At 62.0% G+C, this 21,216-nt stretch overlaps 4 protein-coding genes across 9 annotated transcripts; 2 read left to right on the top strand and 2 right to left on the bottom strand.

Moving 5' to 3' along the window:
• Positions 1–869: 869 nt before the first annotated feature.
• Positions 870–6,034, bottom strand: TSPAN6 (tetraspanin 6). Of its 2 annotated transcripts, XM_039572297.1 has the most exons (8): positions 5,899–6,034; positions 5,618–5,806; positions 5,361–5,435; positions 4,686–4,784; positions 4,306–4,461; positions 3,557–3,640; positions 1,766–1,865; positions 870–1,583 (listed from the first exon to the last, which is right to left on the bottom strand). In XM_039572297.1, the coding sequence occupies exons 1-7, from the start codon at positions 5,983–5,985 to the stop codon at positions 1,797–1,799; spliced, it is 759 nt and encodes a 252-aa protein (XP_039428231.1). In that variant the 5' UTR covers positions 5,986–6,034; the 3' UTR covers positions 870–1,583; positions 1,766–1,796. The 2 variants fall into 2 exon arrangements, with proteins under 2 accessions (XP_039428231.1, XP_039428232.1); XM_039572298.1 differs by lacking the exon at positions 5,361–5,435.
• Positions 6,035–7,301: 1,267 nt separating this feature from the next.
• Positions 7,302–12,842, top strand: SRPX2 (sushi repeat containing protein X-linked 2). 3 transcript variants are annotated; one of them, XM_039572369.1, is made up of 11 exons: positions 7,302–7,685; positions 7,801–7,930; positions 9,637–9,720; positions 9,807–9,998; positions 10,125–10,301; positions 10,625–10,751; positions 10,853–10,974; positions 11,088–11,267; positions 11,397–11,530; positions 11,605–11,726; positions 12,047–12,842. In XM_039572369.1, exons 2-11 carry the CDS (start codon positions 7,861–7,863, stop codon positions 12,225–12,227), a joined length of 1,389 nt encoding a protein of 462 aa, XP_039428303.1. In that variant the 5' UTR covers positions 7,302–7,685; positions 7,801–7,860; the 3' UTR covers positions 12,228–12,842. The 3 variants fall into 3 exon arrangements, with proteins under 3 accessions (XP_039428303.1, XP_039428302.1, XP_039428301.1); XM_039572368.1 differs by having other exon boundaries at positions 7,302–7,930; XM_039572367.1 differs by lacking the exons at positions 7,302–7,685; positions 7,801–7,930 and adding an exon at positions 8,976–9,268.
• Positions 12,843–13,182: 340 nt separating this feature from the next.
• On the bottom strand, positions 13,183–21,175 carry SYTL4 (synaptotagmin like 4). Of its 3 annotated transcripts, none has more exons than XM_039571952.1 (17): positions 20,665–21,175; positions 19,452–19,599; positions 19,096–19,311; positions 18,456–18,565; positions 18,183–18,297; positions 17,914–18,021; positions 17,547–17,661; positions 17,349–17,439; positions 17,055–17,158; positions 16,859–16,945; positions 16,326–16,504; positions 16,033–16,135; positions 15,035–15,196; positions 14,496–14,601; positions 14,005–14,104; positions 13,557–13,765; positions 13,183–13,449 (listed from the first exon to the last, which is right to left on the bottom strand). In XM_039571952.1, exons 2-17 carry the CDS (start codon positions 19,559–19,561, stop codon positions 13,307–13,309), a joined length of 2,058 nt encoding a protein of 685 aa, XP_039427886.1. In that variant the 5' UTR covers positions 19,562–19,599; positions 20,665–21,175; the 3' UTR covers positions 13,183–13,306. The 3 variants fall into 3 exon arrangements, with proteins under 3 accessions (XP_039427886.1, XP_039427884.1, XP_039427883.1); XM_039571950.1 differs by lacking the exon at positions 20,665–21,175 and adding an exon at positions 20,379–20,567; XM_039571949.1 differs by lacking the exon at positions 20,665–21,175 and having other exon boundaries at positions 19,452–19,683.
• Positions 19,643–20,452, top strand: LOC120412041 (translation initiation factor IF-2-like). The gene has a single exon (XM_039572226.1). It carries the CDS (start codon positions 19,643–19,645, stop codon positions 20,450–20,452), a length of 810 nt encoding a protein of 269 aa, XP_039428160.1.
• Positions 21,176–21,216: the final 41 nt, after the last annotated feature.

Below are 21,216 nucleotides of genomic sequence, written 5' to 3'. Positions count from 1 at the left end.
CGTCAGCCAATCTCCAGCCTGGCTTCCATGCTCTGACGCATTCTGCCTCGTCATCCCAAGCCAGGAGGCTTTCAGCCAGCCAGGAGCTGACAACAGTCTGATTTACTCACCTGGGTTAAATGCAACAGGAGGATTTTGGGTGTTTCCCTCCAGGCTCTTCCATCAGCAGTGAGGCTGGCCCGTACGGGGTCATTGTTGGGCTGGGGCAGCTCACCCAGCGCCGAGGCAGCGTCTGCCAGAGGGGTGACACTGACAAAGGGCCACCACTGCTACCATGGCTTCACTGCTCTGTTTACACCTGCCTCCTCCCTCTAGGAACAGAACAGGCAGCCCTGCATCCAGGCAGACACAACTCATTTGAGGTCGGTGCTTGAGACCCAAAAATCCCCCAAGCTTGGCAGGGAGGTGCTTCACTGCAGCACCGCAGCACCAGGCTCACAAAGGCAGAGGCTTGCTGACAAAACAGCCCAAAAATGAGAAGTAACAAATGAAATCAAAAGCTTAAATCCACATTTCTTGCCCTGGGGAGCAGCTGGGGCCTGGCACTGCCCTGCCCTTTGCTCCGAGCCAGCAGCCAGCAGGCCGAGGATGCACATGTTCACACTGGGCTGAATTTACCCACGGCTCCTGGGCTGGAGTGCTCCAGGCCCTCTGCTCCAGCACGGTTACACAACCCCGGTTATGAAGAAAATTCAATTACAGATGTTATTTGCAAGCCCAAGTGCACCAGTGCACGTTGGAGGAATGCAAGCTGCAATGGGCACAGGTTCCTGGCTGGCCCAGAGTGAGCGGATCACCCCTGGGGGGACTTGCTGCTCTTCAAGCAGAGGAATTCCCAGGACATGAAAAGAAAAGTCAAGGAGGTTTCATAGAGTAAAATATCTTAGTATTTATTGTGTCTCGGGACAAAAGAATTCTACTCAATACATAAAATGAGTTGAAGCAGCATATAATACTGACAATCAAGTCACAGCTGAATCGGTGCAAGGACACCTACCAAGGTAAAGGCACCAGGAGCTACATCACCAAACCTCGCTACAGCTTACAAAGAACCACTACAGCCTGTACTTAAAGAAGTACAACTATAAAAAAGTATATAAAACCCAGGGGAGGGATGAGACAGCTTGGCAACAACCTTGCTGAGCCAAGGCTTCAGGCAGGCAGGACTGCGTTTTAACAGCCCTATCTCAAGAACAACCGTGTCTGGAGAGCAAGAGGACATCAAGGGGCTGCCAGAGGGAAGGGGAAGCATCTCTTTCCCAATGGAGGCACTGAAGATGAGCACTGGGACACCCAAGAGGCCACCAGCACGGTCTGTTCAGCACAGTGGGGCACTTGGGGAAAGGGCCAGGGGCCGCAGCACCCAGAGGAGCGCCCTGGCTGCAGCCACCACAGCTACACCAATTATCCCAGGCAGTGGCACAGCAGAGTAGTGTCAGGACAAGTCCCTGAGTGCACCAGGACAGCTGCTGCACTCCTTTCTATGAGCTATTTGAGAAGAAGATCAGTCAGTTCAAAGCAAGATTTCACGATGCGGCATCCAGAGGAAAACTGGAGGTGGAGGCCTCCTCCCCAGCCATTCCCTGCAATGCACACAGCAGAGTTAACAGACAGGATGGGTTTATACACAGGGTAAAATGACACAGCAGACATGGCCTTGCAGGTACCCTCCAATCCCACACCCCCCACACATGGTACCCCCACCCCAGCGGTGACCAGCAGCAGCCAGGGGGGCAGAGGCAGCCCACCAAGCTTACAGACATACCGAGCCACAGGCACAGAGCGCTGAGGGCCAGCTACACCATCTCATACTGATTGTTTGTGATGTACCGGGACAGGCAGCAGGAGAGAATGATGCCGATCAACTGAAAAAGAGAAAAAACAAACCCCACATGTCAGAGGTAGCCACACCAGGGAGAGGTGTTTTCAGGAGAAAACCTGACAAATTGATCCAGGGCTTTATGAAATCCAAGGATGGACAGTGGGGTTTACAGACCACAGCAAGGGCTGCTGCACCCTGCTTCAGAATCACCGAAAGTGGCTGCTGCACCAGATCTGTCAGGCACCAACTAAACAAGCTCCTCACAAGGGATGCTCCAGGTCCCATCCTGTTACATTTTGCTTCATGAAGCATGTACTGTTTTACGGTAATTGCAGAGATTACACAGATTGTCACAGCCAATTACACAGCCACCAGAGAGTGGCAGCACCTCTCCCTGTTGCAAGGACAGTGGGGAAGCAAGGCTGCTGTTCTCACATCAGGAAGGTACTGTTATCACAACATGCTCTGCTATCACAACATAGCCTCCCAGCACCTGTGCAGACTGCAGGGCCAGATCCTCCCTGACTGACCTCCACAAGCAAAGTTAGAGGCACATCAGCACAACGTGTCCCTGTCAGATGCATGACTCAGCCAAGCTTGCTGAAGAGGCAATAAAAGCTAGGAACTGGTTACAGTTCCCAAGCCTGCCATTAGCTGAGATAATGTTGCAGCTGGGAGTGTGTGTCCAGTTCACCATTCCCGTATCAGCCACATCTCAGTAGCCCAGAGCGAGACCAGCCCAGCCGAGGAGAAGAGCGGGGCAAGCAGCCGGGCACAGCAGAGCGGCTCCGGCTCTCCCGAAGCACTCAGTAGCCTGAGCTGCAGCCAAGGGCTGTGAGCTCCCACCTCTCCCCCAGTTCAGTCCATCCCTCACGGGAAGCACACAGTGACGAGCTCATTACAGCTGAACATCCTGGCGGGGTTCCTGCTCCTCAGGCCGGCGCAGGCAGCCCGTGGTCCCGGCGCCTTGGCACTCACACCACGGCCTGTGCGTGCTGGGTCAAGGGGAGGCAGAATGTGAGCCCCTTCAAAGCCAAGGCCAGCAGGAGGCCAGCTGCACATCCCACATCCCGAGACAGCCCTCGGCACCTCGGGAAAGCCCAGCGCGGCGTCAGTGCCCGGCGTGGCCGAGCTGGGGGCAGGGGCCTCCCGTTTCCTGCCGGGGCTGGGGCTGCCGAGCATGCTGCTGCTGCGGCTCCTGCAGGAAGCGTCCTGCAGGATAAACTGAAGGAGACACTGGGGAGCGGGAGGGAGAGGATGCAATGGCAGGGTAGGGTAGCCCGTGGGGCGGTCACCCACCAGCACAGGTGGTGCCCCACGGGCACTCACAGGGACCCCACCACACAGAAGCGATGCCAAAAAACCTTCCTGATAACAGTGGTGGGTGGGCAGGAAAAGGAAGGGCGCAAATTTGATCCCTGCCAACAGCAGGCGCAGAGAGTTTGTCCATCTCCGTTTGTTTTTCTTTGAAGTCGGTTGTTTCAGAGAGGAACTCTTTCCAAATAAACCTGGGCTCAAGGAAATAGAGCTGTGGCTTCAGCCCTGGGTGTAAGAGACTGGGCCCTGCACAGCAGGCAGATTAAACCCAAGGGGAATCCACACAGTAGCTGCTCCTCCCTGGCTGAAACCAACCGTGCCTTTTGTAAACACCAGACTTTGCACCGGAATTAAATACCTCTGGAGACATGCTAGCGTCACTCTGCACTCCTCCCAAGCCAGACAAGGGAGATTTACCTGGAAACACGCGATGCCAAAGGAGATTCCGGCCACAACGCTCATTTTGGACTCCATTGTTGATGTTACCAGGAAAAAACAACCCTGCAGAGGGGGCAAAGTAAGCACCTGGAGTACTCCTCCCCCAGGAGTACAAACCAGCTCCTCCCCAAAGCACCAGCAGCTCCAGGGGAAGATGCTCCTGTGCAGGCAGCAGGGGGGTCCTGGCTGCCCCCCTCCCACCAGACCTCAGCAGATCCATTTCCCTATCAGGGCTGCCCCAGCCAGTCTCCCAGCCCAGATGCCTTATCAAGGAGAGCACTGCCCTTGGGCTTCTCCCAGCCTGAGCAAGGTGACTCATCAGAGGAACGCTCCTTGCATCACTCAGCCATCCCCGCTGATGAGGTCACACTCACCACCAGGTCAGGACTTTGCACCGATGGGAGATGTCAGCACTGCCGAAACAAACTTCACTGGAAACTACTTCCTTACTCACCTGCTCTTCAAAACACCATCCCCAAAGGCCAGTGCTTGGGTCTGGCTGGTCCCTGATCTCAAAGGAAGGAGTAGGGGAACCTCAGATAGAAGGGAGGACTCCATACCCTTACCCTACCTCCACTCCAGAGAGTCCCTGGGCCACTGAACATCTGCATCAATAGGGCAGTTCTCCTTTCAAGCCGGCCAGGGACAGACTAGCCCTTCTCTACACACCCGTCCCTGCCCTCCCCATCTCCAGAACTGGCAGGCGGATTTTTCTGAGCTTAACTTACATCCACAAACACTTTAAGCTTCGCCTTGTTTGGGTCTTTCAGATCTTCCTCCGAGCAGTCGTTCTGGTTCTTGCAACAGCTCCGGGGGATGCCCCTCTGGCTGAAGTATTCAGTCCTCTCCCAGTCAGAATAGTTCTGCACCCCGCAGCAGTGCAGCTGGAGTAGGAAGCACATTTGGGGAACCTGGTCACACCAGGGAACTGACCCCAATCCCACCATCACTGCCATGGCTCCCCTACCCTTGCCCATCTCACCCAGTATCTGCCAAATTCCAAAGCCTGTGACTGGGATGCCAATGTCCCAGAGGTCCAAGGGAACACCCTGGGCCAAGGGGAGCATTCCCACCTGCTGGCAGGCAGACGCCAGCCTGGGGCTCTCACCGTTCTCTGGATGGTGTCGACGGCCTCGCTGTGCCGGTCCGCCGTCACGTTGTAATCCTCCAAGGCCAGGTTCAGGTTACTCTCAAAGTTTGTCTTTATCTGTAAGAGAGAGGTCTCAGCAGCGGTGCCGTCCCCTCCTGCCCCGCAGGACCCGCGTCCCTGCGTTAGTCACCGCTCCGTGATGGCAGGAATGACTCCGGCCATGGCCAGCAGACATTTCCCAGCCACCAGGCAATTAGAGGCTGTATTAAAGGGCAGGCTGGCTGCACTGTGGCAGCAGGGATGCTGCCTGTAATAACATGGACCTGCGCCGTGCCAGCTCCCTCCCAAGCAGGCTGCTCCGCAGCACAGGAACCCTCCGAGGAGCTTTAATTACTGAAATTATTGCAGAAGATAGACCAAAGCCAGAAATTACAGTCCAGGGCTACTCTGCCTGCTCTGATGGAGGGACAGTGTGCTGTGCTGGGCTGACCCTGCACCCAGGCTTGTCCTTCTGGGTCCTTACAGGGACCAAGCTGCTCGTTGTGCTGGTTTACCCCCATTTTCACTAAACTAAGCACCGCTCCCAAGCAGCACCTCCGTCCCTCCAGTGACATCTGCAACTGCCCTTGGGTTAAAAGCAGCCTCAAACTCACTCTGCAGCACTGGGAGGCGGCAGTGGCCACCCAGACTCACCTCGTGCCTGAAGACGAACCCCACGATGGCGGCCACCAGGACGATGAGGAAGATGAGGGACAGGAGCATTGCATACTGCGGGCAGAAAGGGTGGGATGGGAGGGGGTGGATGGGATGGGGTAGGACAGGACGGGACAGGGTAGGGTTGGGATGAGATCAGACAGGAGTAGGATGGGATGTTTCGGGATGGGTCGGGATGGGTCGGGATGGATCAGGAGAGGATGGGGCTCCATCCCACCCTGTCCCAGGCCACCCACCAGCTTGAGCATCCAGGTGCTGCCGCGGCAGGTGGCAAAGCAGCCGAAGGTGCCCAGGAGGACAACGACGGTGCCAGCGCCCACCAGGACGAACGGGACATTGGTGGCTTTCTCGTCCAACAGGGAGAAGTAGACGGCCAGGCTCACCCTGCCCCAGATGCCCACGGCCAGCAGCACAATGCCCGACACCTGGTGGGGAGAGGGGAAACCCGCAGTGGCTCGCGACTGTCGCGACAGAGCGGCGCGGCCGCGACTTGCCGGGGGGCAGGGTGGGCGCTTACCCAGAAGACGAAGGTGTAGGTGAGCAGGACGCTCTTGAGGCAGGTGATGACCGGCTTCGTCTGCAGCCGCCGCGACGGGGACGCCATGGCCGACACGGGGCGACTGCGGGGCCAGAACGGGCCGGGGCGGGGCGGGGCGGGGCCAGGACGGGCCGGGCGGGGCCAGAACGGGCCGGGGCGGGGCGGGGCGGGGCCAGGACGGGGCCAGAACGGGGCCAGGACGGGCCGGGCCGGGCGGGGCCAGGACGGGGCGGGGCCTCGGGAACGCTTCCCCCGACACGCCTCCGGCCCCGCCTCCCGCCGGACGTGCCCGAGTGCTCACGGAAAGGGCCGAGCGCGCCAGCAGGCGCGGTGCTACTCCCCCCTCCTCCCACAGGGGGCGCCCTGTCCAGTGACACCCCCTGTCCAGTGACACCCCCTGTCCAATGACACCCCCTGTCCCGGGACACCCCCCGTCCTGGGACACCCCCCGTCCTGGGACACCCCCCGTCCTGGGACACCCCCCGTCCTGGGACACCCCCTTGTTCGGTGTCACCTCCTGTCCGGTGTCGCCCCCTGCTTGTCCTCTGTCACCTCCTGTCCGGTATCATCTGCTGCCTGGCCGGTGCCACCCCGTGCCTTTCCCTACTACTCCCTGTCCGGTGCCACTCCGTGCCTAGCCCGTGTTATTCCCTCTCCAGTGCCACCCACTGCCTCCCCTGTGCCACCTCCTGCTTCTCCCATGCCACCTCCTACCTGCTTGGTGCCACCCGCTGCCACCTCCCGCCTGCCCCGTGCTACCCTGTGCCACCCCTTGCCCGACCCATGCCATCATTCCCTGCCTCCCCGGTGCCACCCCCCGCCTGTCCCGTGCCACCTCCTGCCCGGTGCCAGCCAGTCCCTGCTCTGCTGATGCAGCCCTAGCGTGCCCCACCCCCTGTCCAGGTGTCCAGCGGGACAGCCACCCCGCGCCCCAGCACATGGCATTACCACCATGCTAACGAGCGCCGGGCTTCCTGCCCTCCGCGGGGCGAGCCCTCCCGGGGATGTGTCCGGGCTGCGGGGGCTGTGGGCTCCCCACAATCGGCAGCAGCAGCCCCACACGGGGCCTTCCGCCTGCCCTGCCCTGCCCAGGACAGCGAGTTATTAATTAGCGCGCTCACCAGCCTGGCCGCTACATAATTAGCCCATTGAGACAGCAGCACATCCTCCTCTGCACACCCCACGCGAGCGCTCCTACCTGTCCGTGCCAGGCTCATGGCCCGCTTTTCCTTGCCCACGCGGTCCCGTGCCCCCGAGCCCAAATCCCGGGTGGCTCCAGCTCCTGCCGTGCCTCCCGCCCGACCCCAACACCGCGGGCTGCGGGGCAGCGGGTCCTGACAAAGGCACTGCGGTGCCTCTGCCTCGCGGGGGCTGAACTTCAGCCGGGAAACAGACCCCAGCTGCAAGCGCTTGCCCCGGGAGCGGTTCCGGAGCCTTCCCGTCTGCAGCGGGGTCTCTCCCTCCCTCCTGGCGAGAGGTGGGAAAGGGGACCTGGCTCCTGCGGTTTTGTGCTCGTCTCTGCAGGCCCCCGTTCCCGGAGCCCGTCAGGGCTGGCACAGGCTCGGTTTGGCTCTCTCCTGTGTCTAAACAGGCTTCTGGCTCTTCTGCTTGCAGAAGAAAACCTCTTACAACCTTTTAAAGCCCCGGAGAAGCAGGAGGCGCGTTGGAAAACGGGCGATCCTGGGATTTATTATTTTTTACAATCTCATCATTTTGGGCCTGACTCACGGCTTTTGAATGTTTGGGATGGGCAGCTAAGGGGGAAAGTAAGTTTGCTCAGCACAAGCAGAGCAGCCAGGCAGGAGGGACAGACATCTGTGCAGTGACAAGGCGACAGAGGGGGCCGTCATCCTGCCTCCAGCTCGTCTCCATCCTCGCCAGGGCTCACGGCCGCTCCCGGACTCCGCACGACAGGCGGGCTGCCCACCCCGGCTCCCCAGGATGGCGCAGGAGGCAGCCCCCATCCTGCTGGTTGTCCTTGCCAGGCTGGTGTCATCCACGTGGCATGAAGGTGAGTGCCGGGCTGTGCGGGCACAGCGGGGCTCCTGGGGTGGCAGCCTGTGCGGCTCTGCTCCTGCTGAGGGCTCGTGCTGGGAAGGGATGGAGGGTGCCTGGGTACAGCGGTGCCAGGAGAGCATCAGTGACGGAGGGCATGGGGTGCTGTGCGGGCGAGCTGTGGGTGCAGGGAGGAATGGAGGGGATGCTGGGATACTCATCCAGGGAGGAGTAGAAAACCAGCCTCTCTTCCTCACACCCCCGCCTGCGGGAGCGCAGTTTCCCGCTGACTCTCTGCTCCCACGGGGGCCATCGGCCGGCAGATGTTTGCTGGATGGAGCACACAGTCCCAACCCAGCCACGGCTGGACCACCACGTCACAAGCCTTGTTTGAGGTGGTTTCCACCTTCCCTGGCCATGCTGCCAGCATGCCTGGCTGGGGATGCTCCTGCCCGGGGCAGCCGGGGCTGAGCTGGCCCCAGGTGAGAAGGAAAAGGCAGCGCTTGCAGTAGAAGGAAACATCACCATTAAATGGCGCATCTACCTGCGGGGACACAGTGCACTCCGTCCCCAGGACCCCGGCGGGAGTCTTGGCAGCCCCCCCGGAAAACACCTTTGCTCAGCCGGTCACGGACACATCCCCACTGCCGCCCCCATGGGTACCATCCCTGTTCCTCTGCTCCCCGAGGCATCCATGGCAGCGTGTGAAAACAGCAGCAGGACAAACGCTTTGTGAAAACGAGTGGGAAGCTCCATAGTAAAGTTCATGTTGGAAAGATTCGTAATGGAGTTTCCTACCCGTGACGGCGGGGCTTCTGCTCGGGTTGGCCCTGGTGGATATCCCCTTCCCAAAACCCAGAGCAGAGACAAGGGGAGATTCCGTGCAGCCACGGCGGGGCTGCCGCTGTGCCTGGGGTCCCTTCCCGGGCCGAGCATCCCCGCCACGGCGGAGGGGAGCGCGGTGGGCTGGGCTGGCGGCGAGGAGGGGGCAGCGCTGGCGGGGGCCAGCGGAAACGCGGCGGAAACGTGAGCTCAGTGCTGGGGAATGCCGCGGCCGGCCGAGGCGCCGAGGGGCCGCGGGCAAGGACGTCAGCCCTCTCCCCCTGCACGGGTCCCTCCCCGCCGGCGAGTACCTTGCCCATGAAGGCACGGTGCGCGCCCGGGGGCGGCCCGCAAGGATGGCGCAGGGCTGTCCTCGCCCCGTCCGTGGGGCCCCTCTGCGCAGCACGGGTGGCGTGGGGCCAGCGTCTCCGGCCAAGCCCCTTCAGCAGCTTCATCCTTCCCTGGAGCACGGGCAAGAGGCTGCATCCCCACCAGCCCCGGCCGGGCAGCGTGCTCACCATCCCTTGCCTTGGTGAGAGGATGGGCAGGAAAGGGCAGCTTTCTTCCTTCCCTTGGGATGCCCCGTGGCAGTGATGGTGCCATGGGAGCGGGTGGAAGGACTTCCCGGCAGCACGAAGCTGGGGGTCGGTGCCAGCCCACTCCGCGCCAGCACCCGTTTCCTGCCACAACCACGGCTGCTCCTGCCGCTGTTTAGTCTGCGGCTGGTGCCAGGGCACACCATGTCGCTCGGGACTGGGCTCGCGGTCTGCCCGGCTTAACCCTTGACAGCAGTCCCAAGGACAGGGTCTGCCCAGGGCTGGGGTTGCTTGTCGGGAGTTGCGGGACGTTTTGCAGCCACGAGCTACCCCGCAGCCTGCTCGTCTCTTCCCTCCTCCCCAGGGTCTGGCTACTACCTGGAGAGTCACACCAACGAGGTGTACGCAGAAGAAGCCCCCCCTGAGCCTGCCCTGGACTACCGTAGAGGTAACAGCACCCAACCCATCCTTTGGGTCCTCATGGGGAAACCGAGGCACGGCAGGTTCCTCTGTCACCTCCCTGCTCTCCCGCAGTGCCCCAGTGGTGCGCCACGCTCAACATCCACCGCGGAGAGGCCACTTGTTACTCGCCCCGGGGCAGCTCCTACCGCAGCAGCCTGGGGACACGCTGCGAGCTGAGCTGCACCCGCGGGTACCGGCTGGTGGGTCCCAGTGCTGTCCAGTGCCTGCCCAGCCGCCACTGGTCAGGGATGGCGTACTGCCGACGTGAGTGTCCCCGGCCCTTGCCTTGCCAGCATCCCCACAGGCACCCACCGCGGCCAGTCCGGGGTGCTCTGCCCACTCGCATGGCCGGCAGCCGCTTCCCTCCCCTCTTTGCTCTCTCTATCCCAGAAATCCGGTGCCACGTGCTGCCAGCGGTGCTGCGGGGCTCCTACGTGTGCTCAGCAGGCGTGCAGATGGATTCCCGCTGTGACTACACCTGCCTGCCCGGCTACCAGCTGGAGGGTGACCGGAGTCGCGTCTGCATGGAGGATGGGCACTGGAGCGGGAGCGAGCCAATCTGTGTAGGTAAATTCTCACCCCACGCTGCTGGGGCACGCAGGGGCTGATTGCTCATTCCTGGGGTGTCTGCAGGTGTCACCTCACATCCAACCCGGACATTCCCTGCACCTTCCTCCCTTGGGACCCCTGTCCCTGCTGCTCCCCGCAGTGCCATTAGCCCTGAAGCACTGGCACCAGCCTGGGACTGGGGCACACAGCGCTGGCTTTACAGCCGGTCCAAATGGCTCCGAGGTCCCTGGGGTGGTTCAACACCGGGGCTGGTGCCTCGTTCTCATAGCTCAGCTAAGATATCCACAGGTTCCATGAGTCCCTCTCCTCCCTCTGGGCAGATATGGAGCCTCCCAAGATCCGCTGTCCAGACTCCCGGCAGCGCATCGCAGAGCCAGGCAAGCTGACTGCCACTGTCTACTGGGACCCTCCCCGCGTGAGGGACTCTGCTGACGGAGTCATCAAGAGGTGAGGGCAGAGGTGCTGCAGGCCCTGCCAGCGAGGGCTGGAGGCCGTGCCGGGTGCCCCTGCCCGGGGTGCTGATGGGGAAACCCGTCTGTTGGGCGCAGGGTGATGCTGCGGGGCCCGGAGCCCGGCTCCGAATTCCCTGAAGGAGAGCATGTGATCCGCTACACCGCCCACGACCAGGCTTACAACCGAGCCAGCTGCAAGTTCAGCATCCGTGTCCAAGGTGAGAGGGCTCCCGTGGGGCCGCTTGCTGCTCCCCCCAGCTCCAGGCTCCACACCCACTGCTGGGGCTGCGCTCCATCAGCCCCAGCCCTCAGCCAGCTTCCCTCCGTGCAGTGAGGCGCTGCCCTGTCCTGAAGCCTCCGCAGAACGGATACATCTCCTGCACCTCCGACGGCAACAACTACGGTGCCACCTGCGAGTATCTGTGCGACGGGGGCTACGAGCGCCAGGGCACCTCCCTGCGGGTCTGCCAGTCCACCCAGCAGTGGACGGGCTCCCAGCCCCTTTGTGCACGTAAGTGGTGCGGGCAGGGCAGGAGCTGCCCTTGCCGATGCCCTGCGCTTCGGGGGATGCTGCCTGATGGGTCAAAGGGGTGATGGGGGCCACGATGGCAACTCCCCCCGCACTTGTCTCTTACCCCAGCCATGCAGATCAACACGGATGTGAACTCAGCCGCCAGCCTGCTGGATCAGTTCCATGAGAAACGCCGCCTCTTTGTCATCTCAGCCCCCGACCCCTCAAACCGCTACTACAAGATGCAGATCTCCATGCTGCAGGTGAGGAGACCTTCCTGCTGCCTGCCTCCCCACCTCCACATCCAGCAGCCCCTCACTGTCCCCCTCCCACACAGCAAGCTGCCTGCGGGCTGGACCTGCGCCACGTCACCACCGTCGAGCTGGTGGGGCAGCCCCCACACGAGGTGGGACGCATCCGGGAGCACCGCCTGTCCCTCGGCATCATCGAGGAGCTCAGGTAGGGAGACAGGGGGCTGTCCTGCAGAGCCAGGTGCCTGTTTGAGGGGAGAGGGAATGCCTCTAGGAATGGCAAAGCATGAGGTTGCACTTGGGTTCATGAACAGCCCCTTTCTGCTGCACCAAAGGGGCTCGTGCAATGGGGGGACCCCCCTGCAAGTCTGAATGCAGTATCACCAGAGCTTCCCAGAGCTCACAGCCCCGAGGAAGAGATGGGAGCCCCCACTCCTGGGGGATCTGAGCATGGTTGCAAGAGGTGGGCAGGCTCAGCCCTCAGTGCATGCCCCCAGCCCTGAGCAGCGACCCCCCTTGCACCTGCAGGCGCTTCCTGCACCTCACACGCTCCCACTTCAACGCGGTGCTGCTGGACAAGGCGGGCACCGACCGCGAGCGCTACATCTCCCCGGTGAGCCCCGACGAGCTCTTCGTGTTCATCGACACGTACCTGCTGAGCGAGCGCGAGGCGGCCCGGCGGGCACAGAGCGGGGATCCCTGCGAGTGAGCCAGCGCCGGGGAGAGCCCCCGCCACTGCCCTCAGGGGAGGGACACCTTCCTTTCTGCTTTTCTAGTCGCCCGCTGTAGAGGAGGAGCAGGGTGCCAAGGACCCCGGGGAAGGGGAGCCCCTCTCTGGCTGTTCTGGCACAGAGAGGCGAGCAGGGACTGTGTGCCAGCAGCGTCCCACTGCCCAGCAGCCCGGAGCTGTTTCCAGCTGGGGGATGGTTCAGCCCAACCAGGACCATGGCAGGAGATGCTGGAGTGCCCCTGCTCAAATCCCAGGGCAGGGAGGAGACAGGGAGCCAGAGGGGCACGGGCAGGGCAGGGAGGGCAGGCCGGCCAGCAGTGTGACAGCCTCTAACACAGCAGCTTCAGCCTCCCCACAGCTCACCCTGTGCACAACCTGGACCTGATGCCTCCCACTCCAAAAGCCCTTATTAAAAGCAAATGGCCCCGTGCTCAGCAGAGCCCACAGCAGCCAGCCAGCGTGCAATCCACCCCAAAGGGTTTGGCATCTCCCCTGCCACTCACTCCCTCTCCCACCACCTACAGGGAACCCTTTCTGGGAACTGCTTTGGCAGTAGAATATTAACTAGAAATAAATAAATTTGTATAAAAGTCAGTGCTGGCACATATGTCACTGAGAGGCCTGGAAAACAAATGTTTTCCAGGACTCCCCAGGCTGACCCCACACAGTTCCACCCATCCCGTGCTGCAGCTGGGGCTGGACTGTGTATGGGGAAGAGGGTGGAGAGGACAAGGAGAGAGCAGACTGTGGAATGGGGTGGTAGGAAAAAGAATGGGAAGAAATAAGAACACAATGACATTTCAAAGCATTTTGCCTGGGGGAGAAGAAGGGAGGGTCCACAAGGACTCCAGTTCAGCCTGAAATCTGGTACAAGGCTTATGACAAGAGAAAAACCCTTTAAACGAAGCTAGGCCAAGAAGACTTTCTGCCCAAGCCTGTTTAGAGAAGGTCATGTTTATTAAAGTGTAAGAAAAAAAACCCAACCCGCAGTTGGCAGCCCTGCCAGGCTGTGCAGCAAGCACGGCTCCCGACAGCAGTGCCAGTCCTGGTGCCACAGCCTACGGCCTCAGCTTGGCCATGGTGGAGCGGAGCTGGAGTGTCCCCTCTGCCCAGGAGCCCGGATACTGGCACATCTTCTGCCACAGGTTCAGCTCCTCGCCCGTGGAGTCCATCCAGTCCACAGCCTGCCCGTTGCTCATGCCTGGGAAAAAGATGGAGAAAGTCCCTGCCGGAGCAGCCTCCTGCCCACAGCACAGCAGCCCCAGCAAGGCTGCTGGTGCCCAGTTTGGTGGGCCCCAGGCTCCTCACCATTGCCCACCCCCAGCCGGACACCCCCGAGGAAGTCGTTGCTGGACAGCGGCTCCCGGTCCCAGACCGTCAGCTCCAGGCAGATGTGCTGCAGGTCCTCAGGGTTGATACCATTGTACACAAAGGTGTGGTTGTAATGAGGGTTCAGGGTCTTCTTCACCACAGGCGTCTTCCTCTTGGAGGCTTTGTTTTTGTGTGGCAGGAGGTAGCTGGGGGAAGCAGCCCCTTGGGTTAGCACAGGGGCAGCTGCCTCCTGCTCTGCAGGCTGGGGCACCCCAGTACCCCAGGACACGGCCTGGAGCCCCCTTCCTGCCTGTCCCAGCACAGCTCAGGAGCAAGGACCATGACACCCTGCAAGGGGCCCTCCTCCAGGCTCCCCGGCAGCTTTGGGAATACAGCCATGGAGAGCAGTGCCCTCATCGCTCCCCCACCCAGGACCCTCACTCACCCCTTGACAAAACTGTCTGAGGTCCCCCCAGACTTGGCAGCTGTGAGGTTTTTGGCTTCTTTGATCCAGACCTGGAGTTCACCGCCGTCCCCCGTTTTACCTAGGAAAAACCCGACACGGTAGAAATTAATCAAATTTAATTTCCACCACTGTAAACTTCTGGAAAGGTCCTGCTGAACACTCTTCATCCCAGAGGCAGGTGCAGAGCCCGGGCTGGCATCTCCTCTTGCCTTCTCCTGTACTGGCCCTGCCTGATGAAGCAAAGGCAGACAAAATTGCTTCAAGCAGGGCCCAATGGTCGAGCCTAGTCCAGCTGCAAGGAAGCACTGGGATGGTTCAGGCAGCCTGAGGACAGCCAGGTCTGCCCTGACCCAGGGCAGCTCTGCAGGCATTCCAGAGAAGGCTGCAGTGAACCCCATCCAGAGCCAGCTGGCATGGCCACAAGCAGGTCGTGCAAGGCTACACACTGATCCTGGAGCTTCAGCACTTACCTTTCCTGCCATTCCCAGCCCCAGGATGCTTGGCAGATGGGATGTACTTCATGGAGACAACCAGCTCCCCCTTGTACTGGTGGAGACCAGCAGCATCTGCCCCAATCTGCAAAGAGGTGAGAATTACCAACCACTGCAGAGAGGCCATGGCACACACAGTGACAGCCTGGTGTGCAGCACCTCCCCAGGCTGGGACAAAGGACTTGTCTTCTCCTAGATGTGGCTGAGCTGGCACAAGTGCCTGCAAACTCTCCCCGGCATGACCAGAGTAGCCCAACTCCTTTGGGATCTTATTTTGGCTCAATCACCTGACAAGGAGGAGGGAAGCCAGGCTCACGGCAGAAGATCTGCCCTTTTTCACTACAACAGCACTGCTGTCTTCACTGGGGTTTTCTTATCTCCAAATATTTGATTTGGCACAAGCCTTTTGGCAATGCTCAGCCGAGGTCTCCACACCCCTCTGCCCACTGAGGGCTATACCCCAGCAGGAGCAGGCAGAGGAGGCTGTGGGCAGCAGGGCTGGGGTGGCAGGGGCACACCTTGCCATGCAGGGGTAGGAACTCCTCCAGGTGGCTCTCGAAGTTCCAGGCGTCCAGTGGGACCTCCACCTCCCCCAGGAACGTGTTGCGGCCAAAGCGATCGTGGTGCCACACTGAGAACTGCAGCGTCCTCGCAAGCAGGAGGGACTTGTTAATCTCATACTGGGGAGAGAGAGGAAAACCACTGGTGAGCAGGCAGCAGAGGGCAGGGGCAATACCATCAGCTTGGCATGTATCACCAGCCACAGCTCTTGAGAATGAGAGAAGACAGGTTTGAGGAGCAATGGATGCACACAGGAGCCTGTTCCTCTTCCTTTCCATGCCTGTTGAAACCTTAGAGTCCCAGGGCAGTGGTGCAGGAGCCTGTGCTCTCCCAGCAGATGGACCCATGCCATCTGGCCATCCCACCACAAACTGAGCTCTGCCAGCCCACCGAGCCTCAGGTGGCCAGAGCACAAGACCTCAGCAAACCTGGCTGTGGGAGCCTAAAAACCGAACCACAGCTCTCACCTCCTTCTGTGCAAGAGGGTCTGGCCTCAGAGGTGCGCTGCCAGGCGCAGGGAGAGTCAGCCAGCAGGAATGGTGAAGGGCAGTGCCAAGTTGTTCTGCCCTGGGGCCCAGAACTGTCTTATCTCTGCCCCTGCAGACATGCTGCTCTCCCTCCTGCCACTGTAGCCTGCCTCCAGGGGCCTGGAAGCCTTCACCATGGAAGAAAATATCCAGGGTAAGCAGGATGCCTCTGCTCTGGGGAGTGCCACAGGAACCAGGGACATGTCCCGTGACACGTTCACACCTGCAGCTGTGCCTCCACCCCACCGTGGCACTGGGGCTTGGCAGCACAGAGCAGAGCTGCGAGTGGATTTTTGTAGCTTTCAGACTGCAGTCTCTAGACACGGGTCCTCTGCAGAGACTCCGCTGCAGGGTTAGGAGCTCACCCCCCCTTTGCTTGTTCCAGCAGCATCCCCTGAGAACCTGCACCCCAACCCATCCCCACCCACCTTCAGCAGCTCGTTGTACAGGGGGTTGATGGTATTGCGTTTGATGGTTGTCTTGCGTTTCCCCTGCCGGGATTTGTCAGGCAGGAGGTAAGTCTTCACATACCTGAAGGGAGGAACAGGCAGCACTTCAACAAGGTCCCCTGCACAATTAATCGCCTGAGCTCCCCAAGGCAACCCCAGACCTTCTGCCTCACCAGGACCCTCCCACTTACAGCTCCCATCTCTGGTGAGCACCCCACAACCCAGCTGGGCACCACCAGTGGTGCCAGCAGCCATCACCCCCTGGCTCTCACGGGTTGGAGCGCTTCCTGCCCTCGTCCCCATAGGCCAGCTGGCGACACTCCTTCACGTGAATGAACAAGGTCTGCGTCTTCTGCTCGTAGCTCAGGGAGAAGGAGATGCCCCCGGTGACAGCCACACTGCCGAAGTCGCCAGCCTCACTGTAAATGCTGACCATGCTGCCCAGTGTGCTCTGGAAGACATGGTAGGGCTGAGCAGGCACAGGATCACCGGACAGTCCCTGTTCATCCTCAGCAAGGCTACTCCCCGTTCCTCTTCTGCACAGCCTCATTCACCTCCCCGTGGCTGGGGATGGCCACCAAGTGCCTCCCACCCACACATGGGCTCCCTGGAACAGAGTTGAGTCTCTGCATTTTGATTCTCTTCAAGGGGAAGAAGCCCCCCCACACAAGGCTCTTCCCCCTTCCCTCCAGGAGCTGCCTGCCCTGCCTCCCTCCCACCCAACCCGTTGGCCCTGCCTTTCTCCATCACTTCTCCATCACTTCTCCTGCAGTGAAGCAGAGCACAGCCACACCACAGAACTCACTGAGGAGGTGCCACTGCGCATGCTGCCCCGGGCCACCCGCTGGCGGTGGATCTCCACCAGGTTATCGATGTCCTCCTCCTCCTCCTCCTGCAAGGAGAGAGACAAGCTGCCTGTGTGGGGAGTGGTCGGGCACAGCCAGACAGATACTCGGCTCCTCCAGCTGGCAGCCATCTCCATGGCACTCTGAGGGTCTCACCAGCTCTGTGTTGAGGCCGGGGACTGACTTGCTCCTGTCCCCCAAAGAGCCACCTTCCCCCACAAGGTCCTCAGGGCGCAGGTCGATCACCGACTTGGTGTAGTCTGCACGAGAGGTGGTGAGCGGGAGGCAGCGGCACGGAGCAGGACTGGCAGAGCCCTGCTGCTCCCTCCCGCAAGAGGCTGTCCCAGCCTCTCCCATCTGCACTGAAAGTCCATCACAGCCCAGGGAGGAGCAGCTGCCCACCCCCGGCCGTGTCGGCACCCAAACCCATGGCACCCGCGCAGCTCTCACCCGCGGGCCTCACCACCCGACGGGGATTCTTCTTGAATATCGTTTCGTGCTCGTCCACCAAGTTGCTGCTGCGGGTCCCCACGGTGGCATCCTGGGGAGGAAGAGTCCCTTCAGAGCAGGGCAGGGCTGGGCACCCCACAGGGCTCCCAGCCCCATGCCCCAGGACAGGGCCGAGCCTGCCGGAGCAGCGTCACACACCCGTCCATCAGAGAACGCGGTTTTGGAGCGGAGAGGGAGGGTCAGGCTGGAGGAGGCAGGTCCTGCTGGCGCAGCAACCTGTTTTCCAGGGACAGCTCTCTCCAGGGAGTTCCTCCTGTGGTGGAAACACAAAGGTCTGTCCCAGGCCACAAGCACAGCTGGCAGAGCAAGTGCTGGCCAGGAAGTGCCACTTGAGCTGCCTGTAGCAGCCGGGGAGCAGAGGACCTGCCTGCCCAGGGACAGGCTTCAGCCCAGCCAGAGGAGCCAGCTTCCCCTCACTAGACTGAGAAAAACACATTTCAGATGAAGCTCCTCATCCTCTGCCAGCCAGTCTTGCCAAGGACAACCCACCCCAGGAGCCTCTCACCTGCCCCCCACATCAGCAGGACTAGGTCTGTAGCCATCCAGGCTCATGTTTTCCATGGACTCTGTGTCGCTTTTGCCATCCCGAGGGTCTGAGGCATCTGGAAACAAACTGCAGACAAGCAAAACCACAGGTATGTCCTGTTTGGCAAGGAGGTCGGTCTGAGAGAGCTTCTGCACCACCGATGATCCGCACGGTGTGGCAGATTCCTCTCAAACCTGCAGCAGATGAGAGCTGGTGCCTGCAGCATGGGGGACAGCAGAGATTCTTACCTGGACCCCTCCCGGGGTGCAGGGGGGCTGGGCTGCCGAACTGCAGAGGAGCTTTTAGGCTCGCTGAGCTGGGCTTTCTGTAGGAGGGTTTGTCCCACAGTCTCTCTTTTGTTGGCTGGAAGGAGAGAGGCATCAGGAGGAACACTGCGCCAAGCTCACTGCCTGGAGCAGTTGCTCCCATCCAGCTCCACACTGGACAGAGGAGCACTGAGGAAAGCTGGAGCTTCCCAGATAGCTGGGCTGTGGGAGAAGGCATTGCTGTGGCAACCCTACCTGTTGGTTTGTGCCGCAGGGACAGCCGTACCATGTCGCTGCCCAAGTGGTTGGCAAAGCGGTTCACCCTCTGGTCATAGAACCAGTCGCCCGTTGTCTTCTTCAGCTCACTGCAGGGCAGGGGGTGGTGGGGGCAGTCAGGGGCAGTGAGGGTTGTCCCCTGCCCCAACCCACCCTCGGTGCTGCCACAACCCAAGGAGAACACAGACACAGTGGGCAGAATCAGCAGGTGACTGGGTAGAGACAATTCACTGGGCAGTGGAAAGGCCCAGCTACATCCTCAGCAAACACAGGAGCAAGACAAGTTTTGTCGGACAGGGGAGGCCAGAAGGGAGGAAACCCGGGATGTTTGAAACACAGGCTGTGCAAGGGGCACAGGGGGATGCTGCAGTCAAGTCAGGGGGTGAAGGAGCAGGGTGGACATGAGGGAGACACAAGAGCAGGGTATGACCCATTTCTCCGTCACCTAAACATGGGAACCCTCTCCAGGAGTGATGGCAGAGCGAGCTGCCCTGCACTGGAGAGGACAAGCCAGGCTAGGAAGGGCTGGCCATGGGGCATCCAGCTGAGGCAACTGAGAAGAGGAAGGGGACAGGAGGCATGTACAGAAGGTGCCTGCCACCTGTCCCCGGCTACTCACGCCTCCTTGGTGCAGACTTTGCAGCGCCAGGAGTCATTGGGGCTGTAGGAACGGCAGTCCCGACACACCAAGTGGTTGCAGCCCCGGCAAGTGTTGGCCTTGGGGCTGACGCGGCCCAGGCTCTGCTGGCAGCGGGCACACGTCCTCTCGCTGTAGCGCTGGCTGCCTCGCTTGGCTCCCTTGCGCCGGATCTCCAGCAGCTCATTCTTCAGGCGCCTGCTCAGACCCGACACCAGGAGCTGTCAGAGCCGCCCCGGGACGCCGGGGGACTCCCGTCACCCCCACTCTCACTCATCCACCCGCTTCCAGAGCGGAGCGGGGAACAAGCTCCCGCCCAGCCCCAGCCGCGCTCGCACCTGATCCTCCTCTCCTCTGCTTTGCGGAGCTCCTCGTCGCGCTGCAGGACCTGCAGGATCAGATCTCTCTCCACGTCCGACAGGAAGGACAAATCCACAGCCTCCGACATCGCTCCCCCCGGGATGGCTGGCCCTCACCAGATGCCAGCTAGGGACATGCGAGCTGCTGAGCCCGGGTCCTGCCCCGCGAGATGCCCCGTGCCCGTTCCCGGGGCTGGACCGGATCGCGGCACCCAGGACATCGGCCCGCCCGCCGTCTCCAGCGCCCTGCCCCGGGCTGGGCTCGGGCCGCCTGCCAGCCCCGCCGTCCCGGTGACCTCAGCCGGCTCCGTGGGACCGGGCTGACGCCCAGCACCCGCGGGCAGCCCCGGCAGGAAGGAGCCGCCCCGGGCTGCCCCTCCCACGAACGCACCGGGGCTCGGAGCTGCCTGACCCCGAGGAGCCGCCGGGAGCGGACACGCACCAGGACCCGCGGTAGGGACAGGATCCGGCTCGGAGGCGGCGGCACCGAGACCCGGGTGGCTGCGGCTGCTCCAGCCTCGACAGAGCCGGAGCATCTACTCGGGGGCTGCAGCCGCTCCCCGCCCGGGTCGGCGGAACCGGCGGAAGGGCCCTTCCCGTCCCCGCAGCCGCGCCCGGGCGTCCCTCGGGGAAGAGGGGCCGGCGGGACGGAACCCCGGCTCCTCTCCGTCGGGGAAAGGGGGGGCCGGGGCCAGCGGCACCGCGCTCTCAGCGCGGCCACCGGGGCTGGGACCTGCCCCCACTCCGGGACACCGCGGCTCGACCCCCCGACAGCAGAGGGACACCTGGCTCTCCCCGATTCCCCACCAGCCGAGGGATCCCCGTCCTCCCCCGTCCGCGGAGGAGCCCTCGGTACCCCCGGCCCCGCCGGCGGAGCGCCCCCCGGTCCCACGATCCTGCCGGTACCTGCAGCGGCTCCGGCCGGCGCCTCCCGGCAGCGGGAGGGGGGCCGGGACGGGAGGGCGGTGCCGGTGCCTTAAAGGAGCCGCGCCCGCCGCACCTGCGGCACCGCCGGGGCTGCCCGTGCGGGAGGCGGTGCCCGCTCCCTCCATCCCCTTTCCCCGGCCGGTCCCCCCCGGCAGAGCTGCGGCTCCAGCCCCGCTTTCCCCCGGCTCGGCAGGGCGGGGCCCGGTGCCCCATGGCCCTGACTGGGTGGGCAGCTTCTCCCGCAGAGCACAGAGCGCACCCGCACCCGAACTGCGGGGGACCCCCCGGGATGCCCAAGGGGGAGCCCCAGGGGCGCGGCCGCGGTGTCCTCCCGCCGCAAGGCTTCAGCCGCTGCCCTTGTCCTTCGCAGCAGAGATACGGTCCCCGCACGGCGCCTCGCCCCTGCCCGCAGCAGCACGGGCACCACGGGAACTCGGAGCACACGCGGCTGGACGAGGCGTGGGGCTCCACCCGTGGGGAGGTGGTTTCTCGCCGTGCAGGACAGCGGGGGAGGCCACCTGGGTGCAGCCCAAGGCAAACGAGAGGACGCGGCTCTGCCCAGACTTTCAGCCGCACCCCAGGGACGGGAGAGCCAGAGGCTTCTAGCCCTGTGGGAAGCGATGGGACACTGACACAGTGGAAAAAACCACGGAGACATCAAAGGGCCAGCAGGAGCTCACTCATGGGGCGGGGGTTCGCTCCACCGGGAGTACACACGCAATAAATACGTAGAGAGCTTTGGGCTTGCAGGCAGACGATGCCACAGAGGCTTTGCTCCCTGAGCCCCTCCACACACCACCCTAGGACCCAAAGTCCC

This window comes from Corvus cornix, chromosome 4A, assembly GCF_000738735.6.
Source record: "Corvus cornix cornix isolate S_Up_H32 chromosome 4A, ASM73873v5, whole genome shotgun sequence".
NCBI classification, from domain to species: Eukaryota; Metazoa; Chordata; class Aves; order Passeriformes; family Corvidae; genus Corvus; species Corvus cornix.
This window is presented reverse-complemented; position numbering and strand designations above follow the sequence as displayed.